General features: G+C 29.9%; 1 protein-coding gene across 1 annotated transcript in view; it reads left to right on the top strand.

Annotated features, from left to right (window-relative positions):
* The window catches only part of LOC145327368 (von Willebrand factor D and EGF domain-containing protein-like), a 67,190-nt gene that overhangs the window by 15,517 nt on the left and 33,360 nt on the right, over positions 1 to 18,313 (top strand). The window contains exons 11-20 of the mRNA XM_080170960.1: positions 2,120 to 2,250; positions 2,469 to 2,555; positions 6,360 to 6,436; positions 7,038 to 7,127; positions 8,636 to 8,701; positions 9,158 to 9,299; positions 9,474 to 9,571; positions 12,805 to 12,921; positions 15,524 to 15,636; positions 15,934 to 16,009. Coding sequence (XP_080027086.1) covers positions 2,120 to 2,250; positions 2,469 to 2,555; positions 6,360 to 6,436; positions 7,038 to 7,127; positions 8,636 to 8,701; positions 9,158 to 9,299; positions 9,474 to 9,571; positions 12,805 to 12,921; positions 15,524 to 15,636; positions 15,934 to 16,009 — 997 coding nt within the window. The remainder of the gene's footprint in view (positions 1 to 2,119; positions 2,251 to 2,468; positions 2,556 to 6,359; positions 6,437 to 7,037; positions 7,128 to 8,635; positions 8,702 to 9,157; positions 9,300 to 9,473; positions 9,572 to 12,804; positions 12,922 to 15,523; positions 15,637 to 15,933; positions 16,010 to 18,313) is intronic.

Genomic DNA, 18,313 nt, shown 5'->3' with positions numbered 1-18,313 from the left:
CTATACAGTTATAATACATACATAAATATGTAATATGTATGTCACAAAATTTAAATAATATGTAATACATAATTTTCTATCGAACATTTTGCATAAGTCAGACCTACATAAATCTAATTATGACAACATTTGTAATTTTATTATTTGTTATACTGATGGTAAGAATTTACTTAGTAGATTTATAAAATTTTAAAATCATAAATTTTACCAAAATGTGCGTTGAAAACGAATGACCTCTTGAATATAAATCTTTGTCAAAAAAATCACCAATTTATAGAATGCAAAAACTGAACCACTGAGCCAAGAAAGCTCATAATTCTGTTGATTTATGCTGATCAAAAATGGTTTGAAACAGCGATAGGGAGTAAATAAAAGAAAAAAACAATTTATAAAATTAGTAATAATAATTTCCTTAAAAGTTAGGCACATTTACTGATAATAGGAAAGGAGTGTCCTTATTGTAAAATGTCTATGAATAGGTTTCAACGAAGAAAAATTATTGCTAATCTAATGTTGGAAAGTTTTAATTTTAATCAGTTGCCTCTTTTTATAAATGTTTAAGCTTATCATAAATGTCACGCGTTTGACAATGCATCAATGGTTAAATTCTAAAGGTCTTTATTTATTCATATTTTTGTTTTTAAATTTATTTTCCCTGTTCACTTGGTTGTGAAAGATGAATTAATGCACTAATTTATCTTAAAATCCATATAGGAAAGCAGAGTATATTAGAGTTACAGATAATTAGGGGTATCAAATTTGTTAAAAGGAGAATTACTTAAAAGTAACATAAGTTATCCTAAATCCATATAAAAAAGGTAAGATAAATTAAAAGGGAAACTTGATAAGAGCTAAAAGGTTTAGTTGGGTTTCATTTTTTAAAATTCAATAGATTGGAACGAAGAGGAAATTATAGACAGAATTAAAAAGGAAATAAAACTATTTTCTTTCTAAACTGTTAATTCTTTACTGGCTGTATTTTAATCATTTCTTTATTTTTATGTAAAAGAGAAAATGAATAATCTAATTTAATTCCTTCCATATTACCTAACCTCATGATAATGTGCCAATTTAATGATAATCTTGCCAAAGTAGACTCAAGCTTAGGTAAAACAGTTTAAAGCTCTTTAGAATTGGGAACAATGTTATGATTTTAGTTTTTAAAATCAAAATTTAGCTAATCTTATTTCATGTCGTCCATTTTAATATCAGCTGGTTTATTATCATTCTTTTAACGATAAGGTAAAATATATGAATCGTATTAACATAGATAATCTACGAATTCATATTATTTCATGTTTCCCAAAAAAGCTGTTTCATAATGTTTCGACATAAAGAGCATTGCTACTCTATAAAGGTTAATTTTTGTCTGAATTATGTAAATTGTAATTATTGTTCTTTTTAAGAATGTTTGTATACAGTTCATTTTCTTGATTTACTTAATACTTAATACACCTATAAAAAATATATTTCTACCTATATATCCACTAAAATAAAAGAAACCATACATAAAAAATTAAAGAGTAGCTGGACCCTCAAAAGAGAAACGAAAACACCAAGTTTTGCATTTCTAATTCTCCAATGACAATTTCACAAATTAGAAAAGAGAGAGATGCATATTTTGTATTTATTATAATATACAATCAAATTAAGTAAAACAAAAATGGTAAACAAAATTTGAATTTGTATTTTGATCCAAATCTGTAATATATCTTTTATCAACAGTCATTCATCGGTGTGTAATGTATTTCAATGTCGTTTGCGGGTTTTTAAATTCTTGCAAAATACAGCGTCGTTTTTTTTTTCTAGCAAACCTAAATATTAAGGGAGTAATTATTGATTTAAAATATAGATAGGACACCATGTATATTTCCAAGTTTTCTATTTTACACTTGGTTGCCCCAAAACGAGGGGCGTGCAGGTAAGCTGTGTAGTAAGAAATCTTCATACCTATGGAAAATTTAAGTTTTTGGTAACACTCCCAGTGACGTCCCCATTTAAAAAAAAAATTTACCCCCCATTTACTTTTCCTAACAACGGGATAGATTAGCGTTTGTTTTGATTCAAAGGTGGTGTGCAAAAACCTGTGCACGCCAATGATCAAATTTCTTACTTTTAGTTGCTGGAAGGTTAACACCCGACCTGCTGGTGTCCAACTGTTCCTTGAGTCTATTGACAGCTGTCCAGTGCCAGACTGGATCATGTGCCACTTGGAACATTCAGGTTCAGGCAGCACAGGATTTAGTACAGGTAACATTCTATACTCAAAAGTTTTAAGGAATATTTATTTCATGGGATCTTACTGGTCAAAAAAAAAAACATTTAGAGGTATTCAAATCTAGTTTATACATATTCATACTTTAATAGGAATACCAAATAATCATTTTTACCAGTTTTTTTCAATCTATGGAATTAGCTACTTTGAATAACTGTCTAACATACAAATTATGATGGTTATTTTCTTATAGGATGGTGATACAACTAGCTTCCTGGATTTTGCTGTAATATCTGATGGACACACAAACTTTGATGACTACTTTCTATCCTCTGTTCAGGTATGTTATATTTATATCCTATTTTCATACGTGTTTCTCTCTTGACTGATTTTTTTACAAATTGTAGGCTTGTATTTCACTTGCTAGAATTTTGTTATCAATAATTTTTGTATGATACGAGCGTATGCAGCTTAGTTAGTGTATTTATATTGTACTCTGATACCATCCTACAAATAATATATGCATATTGGTTTCTTACTAAATCTTGCAGCTATTTCTACAATAAAGAAAATCAATTATCAAAATAGGTAAAATCATGGTAGATTGTATTAAATGAAATTGTTTGCTGTTATAAGCCAAGCTTTACTATAGTTAGGGTCAGACCGTCCTTCAGTCCGTTAAAATTGTCTTATTGATTTCAAATTTTGAATCGTGGTTCCTTTAGTAGTAGGTTTGAAATTTAAACCGGCTTATTTTGGGCGAGGGTAAAATTAAAGAAAATGCTATGCTTAGATAAAAAATAAAAATATCTGTAAATGACCTTTATTTATATCATTCACAATAATGTATGGATGTTAGTGTGGTAAACCCAATAATTAGACAAGAGGCTTAACTATAATTATGTATTACCTTCTGTTCTACCACTGGCTTTGTAACATATCAGCTGGGTAATAAAAATAAACAATAGTAACAGATTTTTTTTGCAAAATAATATCTGCAAAGTTACAGCAAATTTTAAAGGACAACAACATCATTAATTGGCAATGAACCAAAATAATAGAAATTATATTATCAACATAACAAGAACAGACAAACGACCGGACAAAGTAAATTATGTAGTAGATGTCCATTTGTCAAATTTCCGAATTTTCCTTTTAGCAATCGAGTAATTCCCGATTCCCCCGTAATAATTACGGCATATCTAGTAAATTAGTTTAGTAGTCTTATTATCAATTTTCTCGTAATTAAAAGCATTCTATTACAGAAACAGAAAGTGTTTCTATCTGTATGGATGTGTGTCTGTGTGTGGGTTTTTTGCCAATATATCTCGAAAACCTTCAAAACGATAAGACTCTTTCAAGGAAGCTTCTCATAAGGTCAGGAAAGGAATTATTATCTTTTTTTTTTGGGGGGGGGGAGGGGAGGGTTCCTCCACATTTAAGAGGTATCGACCCAAAAAAACCCCTTCCCAAAACACATTTTAGTAATATTTTTATCGTTATATATGCAGGGTAAAATTATCTGCCCATCCTTCCATCATTTCTTGAAAGTTTCCCCAATTATATTTTTAATGTCCAAGAAAAAAAAAGAAAACTATTTGCAATTTCTTTTTAGTTAATCACTAAGTGATTTGGCATAATTGAATACAGCTTCCTTACTTCTTTTCGGGGGACAATTTGGGAAAATGAAATAAATTCAAATAAGTTTGTTTCAAGGTTATAAATCGAAGAATATCTAACTTATTTAAGATGTCAGCTATTTTATGTGGAAATGAGCTATAAGGTAGAGAGGGGTTAAAAGATTTTTTTAAGATGAATATTTTCCGAACGCACAGTAAAAATCTGAATTATACACTAACATTAGAATTCCAGAATATTTGTCCTTGTTCATCATGCTATCTTACAATAAAGATATATTAAGATTGAAAACAAAAAAGGGAGAGAAAAATACCTTCAACATAAAATAAATCATTTTCAATATCCTAATCCAATTCTGGGTAAATGGGTGTGGGGATGGAGTTGGGATGTAGGGATAGATCAATACCATTATATTTTCCCCATATAGAACTTTTATATATTTTCCATATTGTAACTGAATTAGGTAATATTAAGCAAGACCAATCATTGTTAGGGAGATTTCTTGGTTCGAATCTCGACCTAAACATTGTTAAAATTTGTACCTAGTGCTTCTATGTAAGAAACTAGCGTCTACGCCCCTAGACGCCTCTAGGGGTACCTAAGGTGGGAGGGGTAAAAGTCGACCTCATCTCATTTTAAATTTAAGTTTCAAAAAAGTAAAAAAAATATTTTTTTTGGGGGGGGGAGGGGTTGAAGACACCCTCCCCAAAAATAGTTTAAAACCTTCCCAAGGATAATAAGAAGCTTCACTGTAAAGGAGAACAATATCGGTTCAGCGGTTAGCTAGATCCTTCGGGACAGACAAAAAACGCTTACTACTTTATATAATAGGATAGATGATATGATAAGGATGGATTGGAGTGCAATGGCCAATGACAGGCGCTTTTGGTGCCGGTTGTGACTTAAGGACAAAGTTTGTAAAATCATATAGTGGTTGTCTGAAATAATTTGACCTACGCATTCTAGGTCTGGCTCTACAATCTCCAGTAGGGAGTAGGTTGAGTGGGTTTAAAATATTTTACCTGGCATTTTCCTATCCCTGGAGTTTAGAGACAAATCTAGAAGGGATACTTTTGTTGTCCAGGTATATGGATTATTTCCAGGATAATAAAATAATGTCTACAAGCTTGCAGTGGCGGGGCAACTCTACATATTGTTAGTCTGTTGGATAGTCGAATTGGCGGGTTATTAATCTGAAGGATACGAAAAAATTTATGTATTATTTTTTTAATAATAGCAGTCAAATTACGTTGGTTTTATAATTTTTAAACTTGTACAACTATCAAAACAAATTATAATAAATAATTTGCTTTTAAAATCAGAGTAATTAATCTCAGTGATAAGATAGATTTTTAATTCAAAGTGTAAAATGTAAATGTTAAGGATTGGACCAATTTGAAAATCATTGCTAAAAGAATATAAATTGTACTGTTGAAAGCTTTTTCTTTTGGTCGACTGGACATCAGGATTTATAGCTGGATTTCATTTTCTAACAATCAATATAAATCAGCTTATATTTTGCATTTTCTTACTTAAGTTTTATTAAAACCTTTTTTAGCAGCTTTGGTATTTAAAATAACTTTCAAAATTTAGTTTTTACAGATGGTTTGAAAGATGAACTTTTAGAATCATAAAGTAGCATCGCTGTTAAAAAGAAAAAGAAAGTGATGGGAAAAAATTTGATTGAACCTACACCACACGGAAAACCAATTTTTGTCTGTTTTTCTGTTTTTGTGTTTATATTATAAGTAATTTGTAACACTTTTTGGCACGCAGGATGTGTTCTAATTTATACTTAGGCCTTGTTGCTATTTACAAGTACAAAGATATAATACGTGTCGATGAATTATTTTGTCTTCATCTTATCCGTCAATTAAAACAACAACATTACATTTTGAATAATTCTTCTCATAAGAAAAGTCAAAGAAAAATATTTTTCATAAGGATCTTCTGCTAGACTTTTCTCGTTTAGTTGTATATAATTTTCAAATCTGTTGTTTTGTACGTTTGTTTTCTTTCATACATTCATAAACAATGTTTGGTATATTTCATGTGTAATAATATTAGACAGATAATTAGAATTATGATGGAACAAAATATTATTGCAAAAAGAAAAAAATAAACATATTTTTAAGGGGAAAGTAAAAACCATATTTCCTCTCTCTCTCAAAAAAACTAAAATAAAAATAAATCATAATAAAAGTGGAATAATATTTTATTTTTTTTACACTTACAATTTCTTTTAAAGCCTGGGCGGCAGCCGCATCTTCAGCATCTGTAAGCCGAGCTGCTGAATGTGATTAAGGCTGCAGCTTAGGCTCCTGAGCCCCAACTTAGTATTCACAAGCATTTTTAAATTCAAATTAGTCATGTCTATTGATTTGCCAATTTATATCAAAATGAACAAATATTTATGTATTTGCTTACCATAATCTTTGTTTTTTTTTGGAGATATTTACAAATATGTTTTTATGTTTATTAAGATATTTACGAGATATATTTTTAGGTGAATATAAAGGATATCCAAGGAGGAGATTGCCATGTGTATACAGACCCTCATTTAATTACCCTGGATGGCCTAAGGAATGCTAACTAAAATTCAACCAAAGAGCAAGAATGCTTTTACTTAAAGTTTATTATTATTTCATTTTTGTAGTCATCAATTATTTATAATTTAGTTTGTTTATTAGTTAGTCTTAAAAAATCTGTAAAAGCATAATTTTTCGACAGTCTGTTGAAGATTTATAATATTTTTCCAATTATCGAAGCTCCTCTATAATTCTTTTTTCAGTTCGTAATAACGCTATGGAAATAATGTAATTATCTTGCTTGCTATTAAAGATAAACGGTAAATTGCCTGTACAAATGAGCATCCAGCACACCATTTACTTGGTCCGTTGGTCTCGCAGTCATGATACGAAAATAAAATTTAAACATTAAAACATTTGTAAAAAATCTGAAAGGTTTCGAGATTTTCAACAACAAAATTTTTGGATTTAATCTGCTCTATATAGATCTTTTTTTAGTTATTTGATGTACAAAACAAGTCTTTATTTCAGGGTTAAGGGTAAAAGTTTAAAGAAAATGAATTTATCATTCATAAATTAACCTTTTTACATCTTCAAATTACTATACATTAAAATTTATAAAAAAAAAAGTATAAAATGTTTGCATTCTGTGACAGATATGACATCTATCTACCTGGAACATTTATGCTCATGAAAAGCTTGAATGATGGCTTTGAAGCTCATATAAGATTCTGGAAATGTAAAAGGTAATATTTTCTCTTACTTATAAGGTATATTTATGTATTCAAATATCGTCTTTTTTCGGGAAATTAAAATCATACTTTTTTCCATAGAAATCCGCAACATATAACCTATTTCGAAAATTTAAATGACTCTAGCCTTTCTCTTTTATTTTCTAGTTTTTATCTCTCTTTTTAACTTATTTCTCTATTAAAATCGGGGTTTTTTACTTGTCCCATATGGCTTAATGAACACCTAATCTAAAATCGCAAAAAAAAATTGTATTTCAATTCATAAAATTTGATTCCACTGCTTCTTAAGATTATCATCCGGTCCTAAATCTCTAAATAGGCTAATCAGCATCAGCATTTACTTGATAATATTAGCTCTATCATTTAACCTAACTATTACTTTCCCTAGGTATTGTGTAAGATGGTTATGTAAATACTTAATGTATTAACATGCTGAAAAGGCACTAAATCTACTCTTTATAAACTTTGAGTTTTGGTCATCAACGCTTGGAACTTAACATCTATACGTTTTATTATGAAATTTGCATACACAGAACATTCTTAAAATTCTTAAGAATAAAACTAAATGATTATAGTGATGATTATGGTATCGTTCCTAATTGTCATAAGAATCGCCATTAGATAAAAAAAACATTTGGTGTCAATACAGCTGAAATATTTACAACTATCCATTAAGAGAGAACATATGGACGGACGGACACAATCTAAATGTAATTCTTCTTTGCTTTGCATTAGTGCCTGGCTTTGTTCATCAAAATTTGGCAGTGAAGATTTGATAATTGTTTTAAAGTTAATTCCCAGGAGATAACAAAGTTAATAATCAACTTTAACTTTGAAAACCTCATTAAAATACTCTCATCCTTCATCATCTTTCTATCTCTCTCACATTTCTCTCTCTCACACTTTCTCTCTTCCTCACTTTTTATCTCTCTCACTGTCGTCTTTCTCTTTCTTTATTCCTCCATATCTTACTTTCTCTCTCTCTCTCTTTCTTACTCCTTGTCTTTCTCTCTGTATCAATGATTAACGAATAAGCAATTGAGCTATAAACATTTGTTTCTTGCAACAAAAAGTTATAATTCATATTTAAGTTTAGTTTAATTGACAATTGCAGTATAAAAAAAAAATTTCGTGTGCTTTTGCTGTTATATAATTTTAGGCTATCATATTTGGATCTTAGACATATAACAATCGATAACATTATTAAAAAAGAAAACTTGAAATTGATCCACAATTTAAAACTATTTAAATTTGCCTATCATTTAATCCCTGTTTTCTTGAACATATCTTCATTTAACTCTTCCTTTCTAACATTGTAACTTTATTTCATTCTCATTAATACTACATACACTGTTCAAGGACAGATATATGACATCCTAAAAATGTTTAACCTCCATTTTTTTAATCGTTACAAACTGTGAATAATTTTAACTAACTTTTCAGAAAATTAAATTAGCCGTCAGTTTGCCCTGTCATTTATGATAAAATTATTTCCGTTTCAGTGGAGACGAACAAGATGTCTCCTGTGTTTGTGGTATAGCTGTCACAGATGGAAATGATTTTATTGGGTAAGAATTTCTTTTCTTTCAATATGACAAAAATTTATAAATACCATATTTTACAAATTAAATGTAGCCCAGTTATATCCCTTTATAAAAGTAACAGGCTGACTGTCTGTCTTTTTGTACTGAAAAATATCGTTTACCGCTTAACCGAAATGATTCTCCTTCACAGTGTAGCTTAAAATAGGTTAAAATCGCCTCCGGAAGAAAACAATTTTTTCTCCTTTTCTTTTTAAAACTCATATTGAAATAGAAGGAGGTTGACTACCCCCCTTCCCCTCCAACCTCCCTACTTCAAGTGCCCCTAGAGGCTTTTTTACAGACAATAACTTATAGCCAATCCTTTTTGGGAATTTTTGGGAAAATCATAATGTTTTATGTTCTTGAGGTTTAGAAGAAAAGACATAAAGATAAGATTAAGCAGTAATAAAAAAGCATCTGTAATTAAAATCTTACCCGCAGGTTGGATATGTGTCTTACCCTAATATCAACCCAACAGTCAGGCCAGCAGACAGACAGTTTACCTGAACTTACCATGTTATCACTGGATGGACAACCTCTGAGGACAAGGGTTCTCGAGTCACGACATGGCAAAACTTTAACAGTAAGTTTTATTTTTTTTATTATGTTCAATAACTCTAAAAAAATTCCAATGATTACAGGTCATTTGTCAGTCATAAAAAAGTTTAACCATATAAACAAAAACATATCTTGCTAAAATAGAATATAAATATTTATAATAATATCTCCTTTTATATTAATATGCATATTCTTTCAGTTTTACTTTGGAAGCGGGCGCAACCTTCGGATACACATTGAGTACTGGGGCCTGTCTCTATCTCTATCTGTAACAGGAGCAGACCATGGTTACACCAGGTATTGTAGAGTTGTTTCGCTTTGAGACAAAAATATTGCACCTAAAAAGTTATTTAGTTTTAAACTGTTGTACAGACTTTCTAGATTCATCTTAACTGCAACAATTAAAGCATGCAAATAAAACAAACTTTTGGTATAGTCCATTTCGTGACAACGCCTCTTAATGGGCGTTTCGTTGTATTTTCACAGAAGCTTTTGGTTATTTTAGGTTAGGTTAGAGGGGATTGCCCCGCAGGGTTAGGCAATTGGTCCGACAGGGTTAGAGACCCCACACAGCGACTTGAAATAGGAAAAAAACTGCTGTAAAAATACGACGAAACGTCTCTTAAGAGGCGTTGTCACGAAAGGGACTATATAGTATATACACCAAACTTTATTTATATAATGATTAACTGAATAAAAGTAAAGTTGGAGGCAAAACAGTCTTTCATAAAATGCCATATCCAATATCTAAAATATTAATGTAACATATATGTTTTCATAAATGTATTTTTTCACAAAATGCATTCCAGCCATTTATTTTCCTACCAATTTGTTATCAACAACATGATAAAAATACATATTTTTTGGTTTAATATTTGAATGAAATATAGTTCTATTTGAATAGCGCAGCTTCTATTTATTTCATTGATGAAAAAAATTAAAAAGCATAGATTGTAATATCCTAGATTAACAAAATGAACCATATGATATAATGTAAATCATAAAAGCTGTATCTATCTCTAATACAATGCAATGTATAACGATGTCTAATAGTGATGTTGTGTTTTAAGCTATTTTCTGAGGGGGGGGGGAATAAAAATTTAAAAAAATATGTTTTTTTAAGTAAAAAATAAATCTACCCTAGAGTCTAGTGGAAAAGCCACTTTTGAATACTAAAAAGCACCATAAAATGTATATTATAAAAAAAGGTTTCGTGATACAAAAAAAAAAAAAAATAATGACCCACAGAACAATTATTAAAGCATAGTATTCTAATAAAATTTAGTTTAATTGTAAATAGACGGAATATGTTAGAATGTAAATTTAAATGGGGAAGGATTAAGATGTAAAGTAAGGCTATTAGCACAAATTATCCTGACTAATGAGACAATTAGAATAACTACATATCTTGCTATACACCTAAATAGCTGTCCATCTACTTATCTTCTTATCTATCTATCTACATATCTTTCCTATTTACACAAATTAGCCTGACTAATGAGACAATTAGAATAACTATCTATCTTGCTATACACCTAAATAGCTGTCCATCTAGTTATCTTCTTATCTATCTATCTACATATCTATCCTATTTACACAAATTATCCTGACTAATGAGACAATTAGAATAACTATCTATCTTTCTATATACATAAATAGCTGTCCATCTAGTTATCTTCTTATCTATCTATCTATCTACATATCTATCCTATTTACACAAATTATCCTGACTAATGAGACAATTAGAATAACTATCTATCTTTCTATATACATAAATAGCTGTCCATCTAGTTATCTTCTTATCTATCTATCTACATATCTATCCTATTTACACAAATTATCCTGACTAATGAGACAATTAGAATAACTATCTATCTTGCTATACACCTAAATAGCTGTCCATCTAAAAATATTATATAAATCTGAAGCTAGCAAAAGTGGCTGACTCAGATTATGACGTCAAAAAAAATAACCAATGAGAGGCCACTAAACACTGTAATTGACCAGTGGTAAAATTTAAAGTGGCCTCTCATTGGTTATTTTTTTGACCTCATAATCTAAGTTAGCAACTTTTACTAGCTTCTATAAATCTTTCTATTTAATATTTATATTTTTTATGTTGTTTTATGTATTTAAGTCCAATTGAATAACTGACAGTCAGACGAACCAACATTCAAGAATTATATAGAATTCTTTTGCAAACACAAAAACTAAATTCTCTGTTAAAACGCAAAACTTGTTTGAAATTTCTTTTCCTGGGACATACAATTACTAAATTAGTATGAATTTTGCTAATTAACCCTCGGGACTTGAAAATAATGTCTCAAGGGGAGATGGTTAGTTGATATCCCCCAGAGCTTAGGTAGGGTTGGGGTTAGCTGATGTCTCAAATAAAACAAAGAAGCTAAATTTCTTCAAAGGACTATTCTATTATTATAATTTGCTTTTTCTCTCTCATAGTCTAGTTTCAAATGATGTAAAAAAAAAGTTATTTTGTATGGTTCAATGTTTTTTTTTATGTTTTCTTAAAGGATAAAGGTGATTTTTTACCATGTTTGCCTGACATAAAAGGTTTAGTTCTATGTATGTAAATTAATATATTACCAACTTTGGATGTTCGTCCGGCCGTCAGTCAGTCCGTAACGCTATAGGGTAAATATGAGTTTCTCAGTTTCAATTCAAGATAGACGGTTAAATTTTGTTTATTAAGATTTACTATACCAATAAGCATTCAGTTCATAATCTACTTGAATAGCCTGTCTGCCAGTCATGCTAAACAAATATAAATATCAAAACATATGTGAATCGTTTCTTGATTTTCCCACCTATTTATTCCTGGTTTAATCTTGTCTTTATATAACTTATATTTCTATCTATTATTTTTTTGTGCTTCGCTACTTATGGATGCTGTCATCCTTATTTTCCTAATGACTCACATTTTATTTGTTGTAACATTTCCTTATCCCTGAAACCATCCCTACACACACACACATACGCCCACACACGCACACACACACACACACACACACACACACCACACATGACAGCATTCATTCCTAACCTGAGTTTTTTTTCATTTGTTGAAATGTTTTGAAAAGTTTTATTTGATGTAAAATTGTTCTACAACTGGAATGCCACAAACTATGTGAAAACATTCCATCAAAAATGTTTCTTTTTTAGGTTTCAACGATTTTTTTGTCATTACAATTTTATAAAGTAGTAAGGTTTTTAAAATATTTTTTAGACTATTTTATTTCATAATTAAGTCTTGAATGGTTTTAAGCTATTTTCTAACCCTTTAATTAATAATCTCTAATTGCAAGGGGCGTTACCAAAAGTTTTACTATGATTGTACGAACACAGTAATAGTGTCTGACTGATTATGACGTAACAAAAAAAATTAGCCAATGAGAGGCCATTATAAATTTTACCATTGGTCAATAACGGCCTCTCATTGGCTAATTGTTTTTGTTACGTCATAATCAGTCAGACACTATTACTGTGTTCTGATTGTACTAATATTTGTTTAGGGGTTTGTGTGGTATATTTGATGGAGATATGAGGAATGATCTCCATGATAAAACAGGCAGAATACTGCCTGTAAAGCTCGAATATGGACAGGCAGATGAGTTTGCTCAAGAATGGAGGTAAAACCTATTTTGCTACGGTTGTAGTATATAGAAATTAATAAACAAAGAAGCGAAAAACAGTATATTTTTTCAAATCAATGCCAAAATCCAATTTTGATTGATTTAAAATGCATCAAAGTTCTAATGCAAGGTTATTGTTGAATGAATCAATGTTGATGATCTTTCATTTTTTAAAAGTGTGGTTTCCCAATTGCATTTTCAACAATAGAATAAATTCTCTGAGGCAAAACAAAGTTAAGCTGGTTCTAAAATGGCCTGGTAAAGTGGTATTACAGGCTCATTGTGGTCTAAGCTCTGTCATCATCTTAATGTGATTATCTGTAAGAAAGAACAGCCTTACTAGTGAAAGAACTAAACTTGGATTTCACATCACCTTTTCAGTCTTTAAGGATAAGGCATATGTCTTTTTTTTTTCAAAAAATAAAACATTTATAACGCACGTTGCTGTGATTTTTTACCATTATCAAAGTATTTTGATAGAAGTGAAAACACTGAAATTTTACAAGCACTAGAAAGATTTGGCGATTACCATTAAGATTAGGATTTTGTTCTTATTTTTTCTGTGTTATTAAACTGAAAAAAAGAAAACATTACAAAAATATTGAAAATTTAAAAAAAACTTTTAAAAACAAGAAAAACTATAAAAAATTACATCAAAAAAATATCAAATAATTTTTGCGATGATCTTTTTAGTGCTTCGTGTAAACATCAATGATTATTATTATTTATTAACTACCCGAGTTTGTTTGCAATATAATAACACTAGCGGCTGCGCCCCCTAGAAGCCTATAGGGGCACTTAAGGTAGGAGGGGGGAAAAGTCGACCTGATCCCATTTTAAATTTGTGTTCAAAAGAGTAAAAAAAATATATTTTTTTTTGGGGGGGGAGGGGGTAAAGACACCCTCCCCAAAAATAGTTTAAAACCTTCCCAGGACCTATAAGAAGCTTCACCGTAAAGGAGAACAATATCGGTTTGGCGGTTAGCGAGATCCTTCGGGACAAACAAAAAACGCTTACTACTTTATATAATAGGATTACTCTGTCTTTAGGTAAATTGTTTTATTTTATGACAACCTCCTTTTAATTTCAGCATCCTTTATCCCTGCTTAATACACAAGGGATATATAGGATGGTATGACACTCTCATGGTATTGATGATATGTCAATTATTTCTTCCAACAAACTTTTTTTATTTTTTTACATCAACATTTCATTTACTAACTACTCTTCTCTCGTGAGGCATAGGACATCTTAGAATAACGTGATATAGAATTTTGTCCTAAACAAATTATAAGAAAGAAAAAAAACTAAAACAAGAATTCACCACCGTAATTTATATTTCATATCTTAAAGTTAGGATTAAAGAAGGACACCTGCCATTTCAGGAAATGTAGCTCATACTAAAAACAGTTTTTGGATAATTTTTGTTTTATTTTTAACTTACATGAGAATATCATTAATAGCACAACATTAATAAATTTATCATATCATTGTAGTATTTTCTCCCTATACATAAGAACAAAATTTTCTACGGATGACAAAAAAGTGGTATAAGTGTTTGGTGGAGATAGAGAAACAAGAGTGAGAATGAGTAAAGATGATTTCTATGACATAAATAGAGTTGTAATTACAGCACAGTAATTAACTATAATAGAGGACAAATATAAGTAATATATGAATTATTTAACCTTTGGAACCATCTATAAAGAAAGGGGGGATGCAACAAAAGTTTTGGAAAGCTATTCTTTGCAAATCCAATAGGAAATTGGATATCTTAACTTTCTTTATCAAATAGAAGACTATACCCACAAACACCCCACCCACACACACAAACAACACACACATACAAACACCTAAAATGCATTAATATTGACTATTGACTTTTATAGTTTTTAGATTGTTTATGTACTTACCTTAGAGACAAACTTAGGGGTTATATAAGCAGATGATATATTATGCAATTTTTCAATATATATAAAGAGTGCAGCTTCTTTTTAATTATCAAGTACATTTGAACAATTTAATATATACAATATGTTAGATCATGAATACAGATAGGATACAACAATTTGGAAGCAGTAATGTTTTTTTTTATATTCACTAACTTAATTAAAATTATTTAATTCTGGGCTGTAATGTATGTCAAGTGTTTGACTTATATGAAATAAGAATTATAAATTTCTCTTTTAGTAGACTAAATAATTTAATCTAAGACTAATCAGTGATTAATCATTTCCATTCCTTTCATTGCTAAAAAAAAGGCCTTGCATAATTGGTTTTAAAATATTTTCTCAGACAAAGATAAAACCAAACTTTGGAAGTTAGTATCATATTATATCAACCAAGGATTAGGATAGATATTATTAATTAGGATTAACGAATATCATAGAAAGAAAAAAAATAGAGTTGATATATATGATTTTTATAATTTACTAATTGAAATCATATTTTGATCTTTAATTATTCAATTACAATATTTTATTTATTCTTTTAACATGTTTTATGATGTCATGATTTTATTTCAGTGTTCATGATGTATTATCTTGAACAAAAGCTGAGACAAGATAAAAAGTTAAGAAACTATTTTCAATTGTTAAGGTTTAGTGAAGGAGAAAGCATGTTTGACAGACAGCCAAGTTCTGTTGATGAACCTGCTAGAAGTTCCATGTGTACCTGCAGTCAACATACTAGTATTATCACTCAAGATACAGGTATGGTCTTATAATAATATAAATTTAAGGCTCAGACCTTCCAAAATTTACCTGTGTGGAACACAAATTATTGTAGATAGTTTTTAGGTAATGGCCTTTGATTTTAATAAAAAGTTTAAGGATCGGGAGTGATTATGTATGATTTTAGAACCTTTAAGAATGTGCATTTGTATATGCAGTAAACATTCATTTTTAAGGATTGATCTGTTTATCAAGCCATATATCCATTAATCCATCTATTCATAAATCTATCAATCTAACAACACAATTATCTAATAACATATATTTTTCATTCAGAAAGTATACATAGAGTAGCCAGCTGTGATCCATACAGAATGCCACAAGACCAACTTTTGGCCTATGTGGATATCAGGTATATTTCAATAGTAGTTTGATTCTAGTTTTGTTTTGTACATTATATTTTTTCATTAAATTTATTTTGAAAAGCATTGTTTCAAATGCTTTAAATTCTAATGTGTTATCTGTTATATAAGTAATTAGATTAGCAAAAGAAAGATTAAAACTATGCATTACAAATGATTGTATAATTGCACATTATTGTTATATGTGCATTTTACTTGTACATTTGCTCACAGGGTCCAAAAGCTTAAAATAATCGAAAGATTAAATGAAAACTAAAACCATTAAAAGTAGATGCCATGCAATTATTTTATTTTTTTGCAAAGGATGTAAAAACGAATATTAATTGAAAATTATAGTAGCTTATCATGTAGTAGTTTACAAATATTTGTGACTCTGTATATTTTGATTATTAGTGCGTAATGTATGCTAGTTAATATCAGTTGCTCAATTTTAATCAATTAAATCAATAGAAGTTTGTTTGTTTATAAGTACATTGTTGTAGATATACCGAAAAAATAATGACCCTGTATATTTTGGTTATTAGTGCAGATGTTAGTTAGTGGTAGTGTGCTCAATTTCAATCTTGACAAACTTTACTTGTGCAACTTTCAAATTCAAATTGGACCACAGTGCCAGGGAGGACAGGGATATGGTCCTTTATTTCTTTTAGCCAAATGATACTAGTATATTACTAGTTCCTTGTTGAAAAATAGTTAATTACCTTATATGAGCGAGGCTGCTGTCCATAACACTTTAGCGTCAGGTCCAACAACCAATAATATTTTTCCTTTATGTCCAAACACCTAGGATTAGTTTAAGTAAAACCCATCAGGTAACCAATTCTTTTGATTGTACGACCTTTGTCTGGAAGTCCTAACTGTACATGCTAATATTTATGTTGTACCTGATTTTGGCTGAGACATTTTCTCTACTCTAATGATAAAAATCGCGCATCTGACATAGTAGCACTAGGAACCATTTTAACGTCTTTAATTATCTTAACTCCTTATACCTTTGTCAAGCAAAGCAAAGAAGATCTAAAGCAAATGTTCTGTTATAACTAAGCAAATACACAATACAATATATATAGAGAGAGTATTAACAAACAAATAGTTATAATTACATTGTATAATTCTACTAGGAGTTTAGAATTATAAACTTTATTTCTAGGCAAATATGTTCATTTTCAACGGGTTAGGATAAAGTTAAAGACTACAAAAAATAACCGTTTTAATTCAACAGTTTAATTTTTTTAAAAAGCATAATGACTACTTAGATGTTCTTTCCTGTCCTTAGCAATGTAGTAATGGATTAAAATCGCCAAGGGGTTATTGTATTTCTTTTCTCTTATCTAAAGTAATGAGCAGAGGGTACCTTTTTGTTAGTTGTGGAGACAAACTTGATTTGCTGCACTGATTTTTTGGTTTAATTTTTAATATGTTGTCCTTTATATTTCACACTAGCGGCTTTGCCCCTAGCCTCTAGGGGCTTTGGCCCAAGAGGTAATTTAAAAAAAAAAACAGTACTACTGGTGCTGCCGCCAGTAGTTTTATGTGAACTAACTTCCCCATAAGAAAAAAAATTGGAGAAAAAAAAGGTAGCTAAAAAAATATTTGAGGGGGATTTTTTATTTTTTGGGGGGTTGGGGGTGTCTCAACCCTCTAGAAAATAGCCTAAAACTACCACAGGACCAGCAGGTATATTCCCTGAAGAGTAGTGTTTCGGTATGTTTTTCTTGTATTCCCTGGCAAGTTCGAACCCATTAATCCCTGATTCCTTACACCAAATTTCCTAGAGAATGAGTGTGTTACGCGGCATTCCTAACTATCTCCGCGCCGCGCGTGGCTTGTAAACGGACAAAAGAAACGCGCACTTATCCTTTGATTAGTCCCACGTGAAGAGCTACGTGATTGAAAATAATGTATTGCTTGAATATACATGTGCTCTGATGTGTGGAATATCTCAAATAAGCCTTCTGCTTAGTTTGACATCATAATGTGGTAAGAATTTATCTTTAATTCTTAATAATAAGTGTAGTATGGTATATTTTTACGAAGAAATTTAAAACATTAATTTTTCAACAAATAGACCATTTAACTGCTAACTTTTGACTTACGAATATTTTCCTTAATTTTATTGATCATTTGAATCTAAAATTATCAACTTCTGATGCTATTTAATATGTTTCGTGCCAATTTAAAGTTTTTTAGAAATTTTATATTTTTAATTAAATTGAAATCACGCAACCTCGATCTACAAAAATAATAAACCATTAATATTATGTAATTAATTTTTATATTTTTGTTTTAGATTC

This window comes from Acartia tonsa, chromosome 1 (genome assembly GCF_053477335.1).
Source record: "Acartia tonsa isolate MP-2025a chromosome 1, ASM5347733v1, whole genome shotgun sequence".
NCBI lineage: Eukaryota > Metazoa > Arthropoda > Copepoda > Calanoida > Acartiidae > Acartia > Acartia tonsa.
This window is presented reverse-complemented; position numbering and strand designations above follow the sequence as displayed.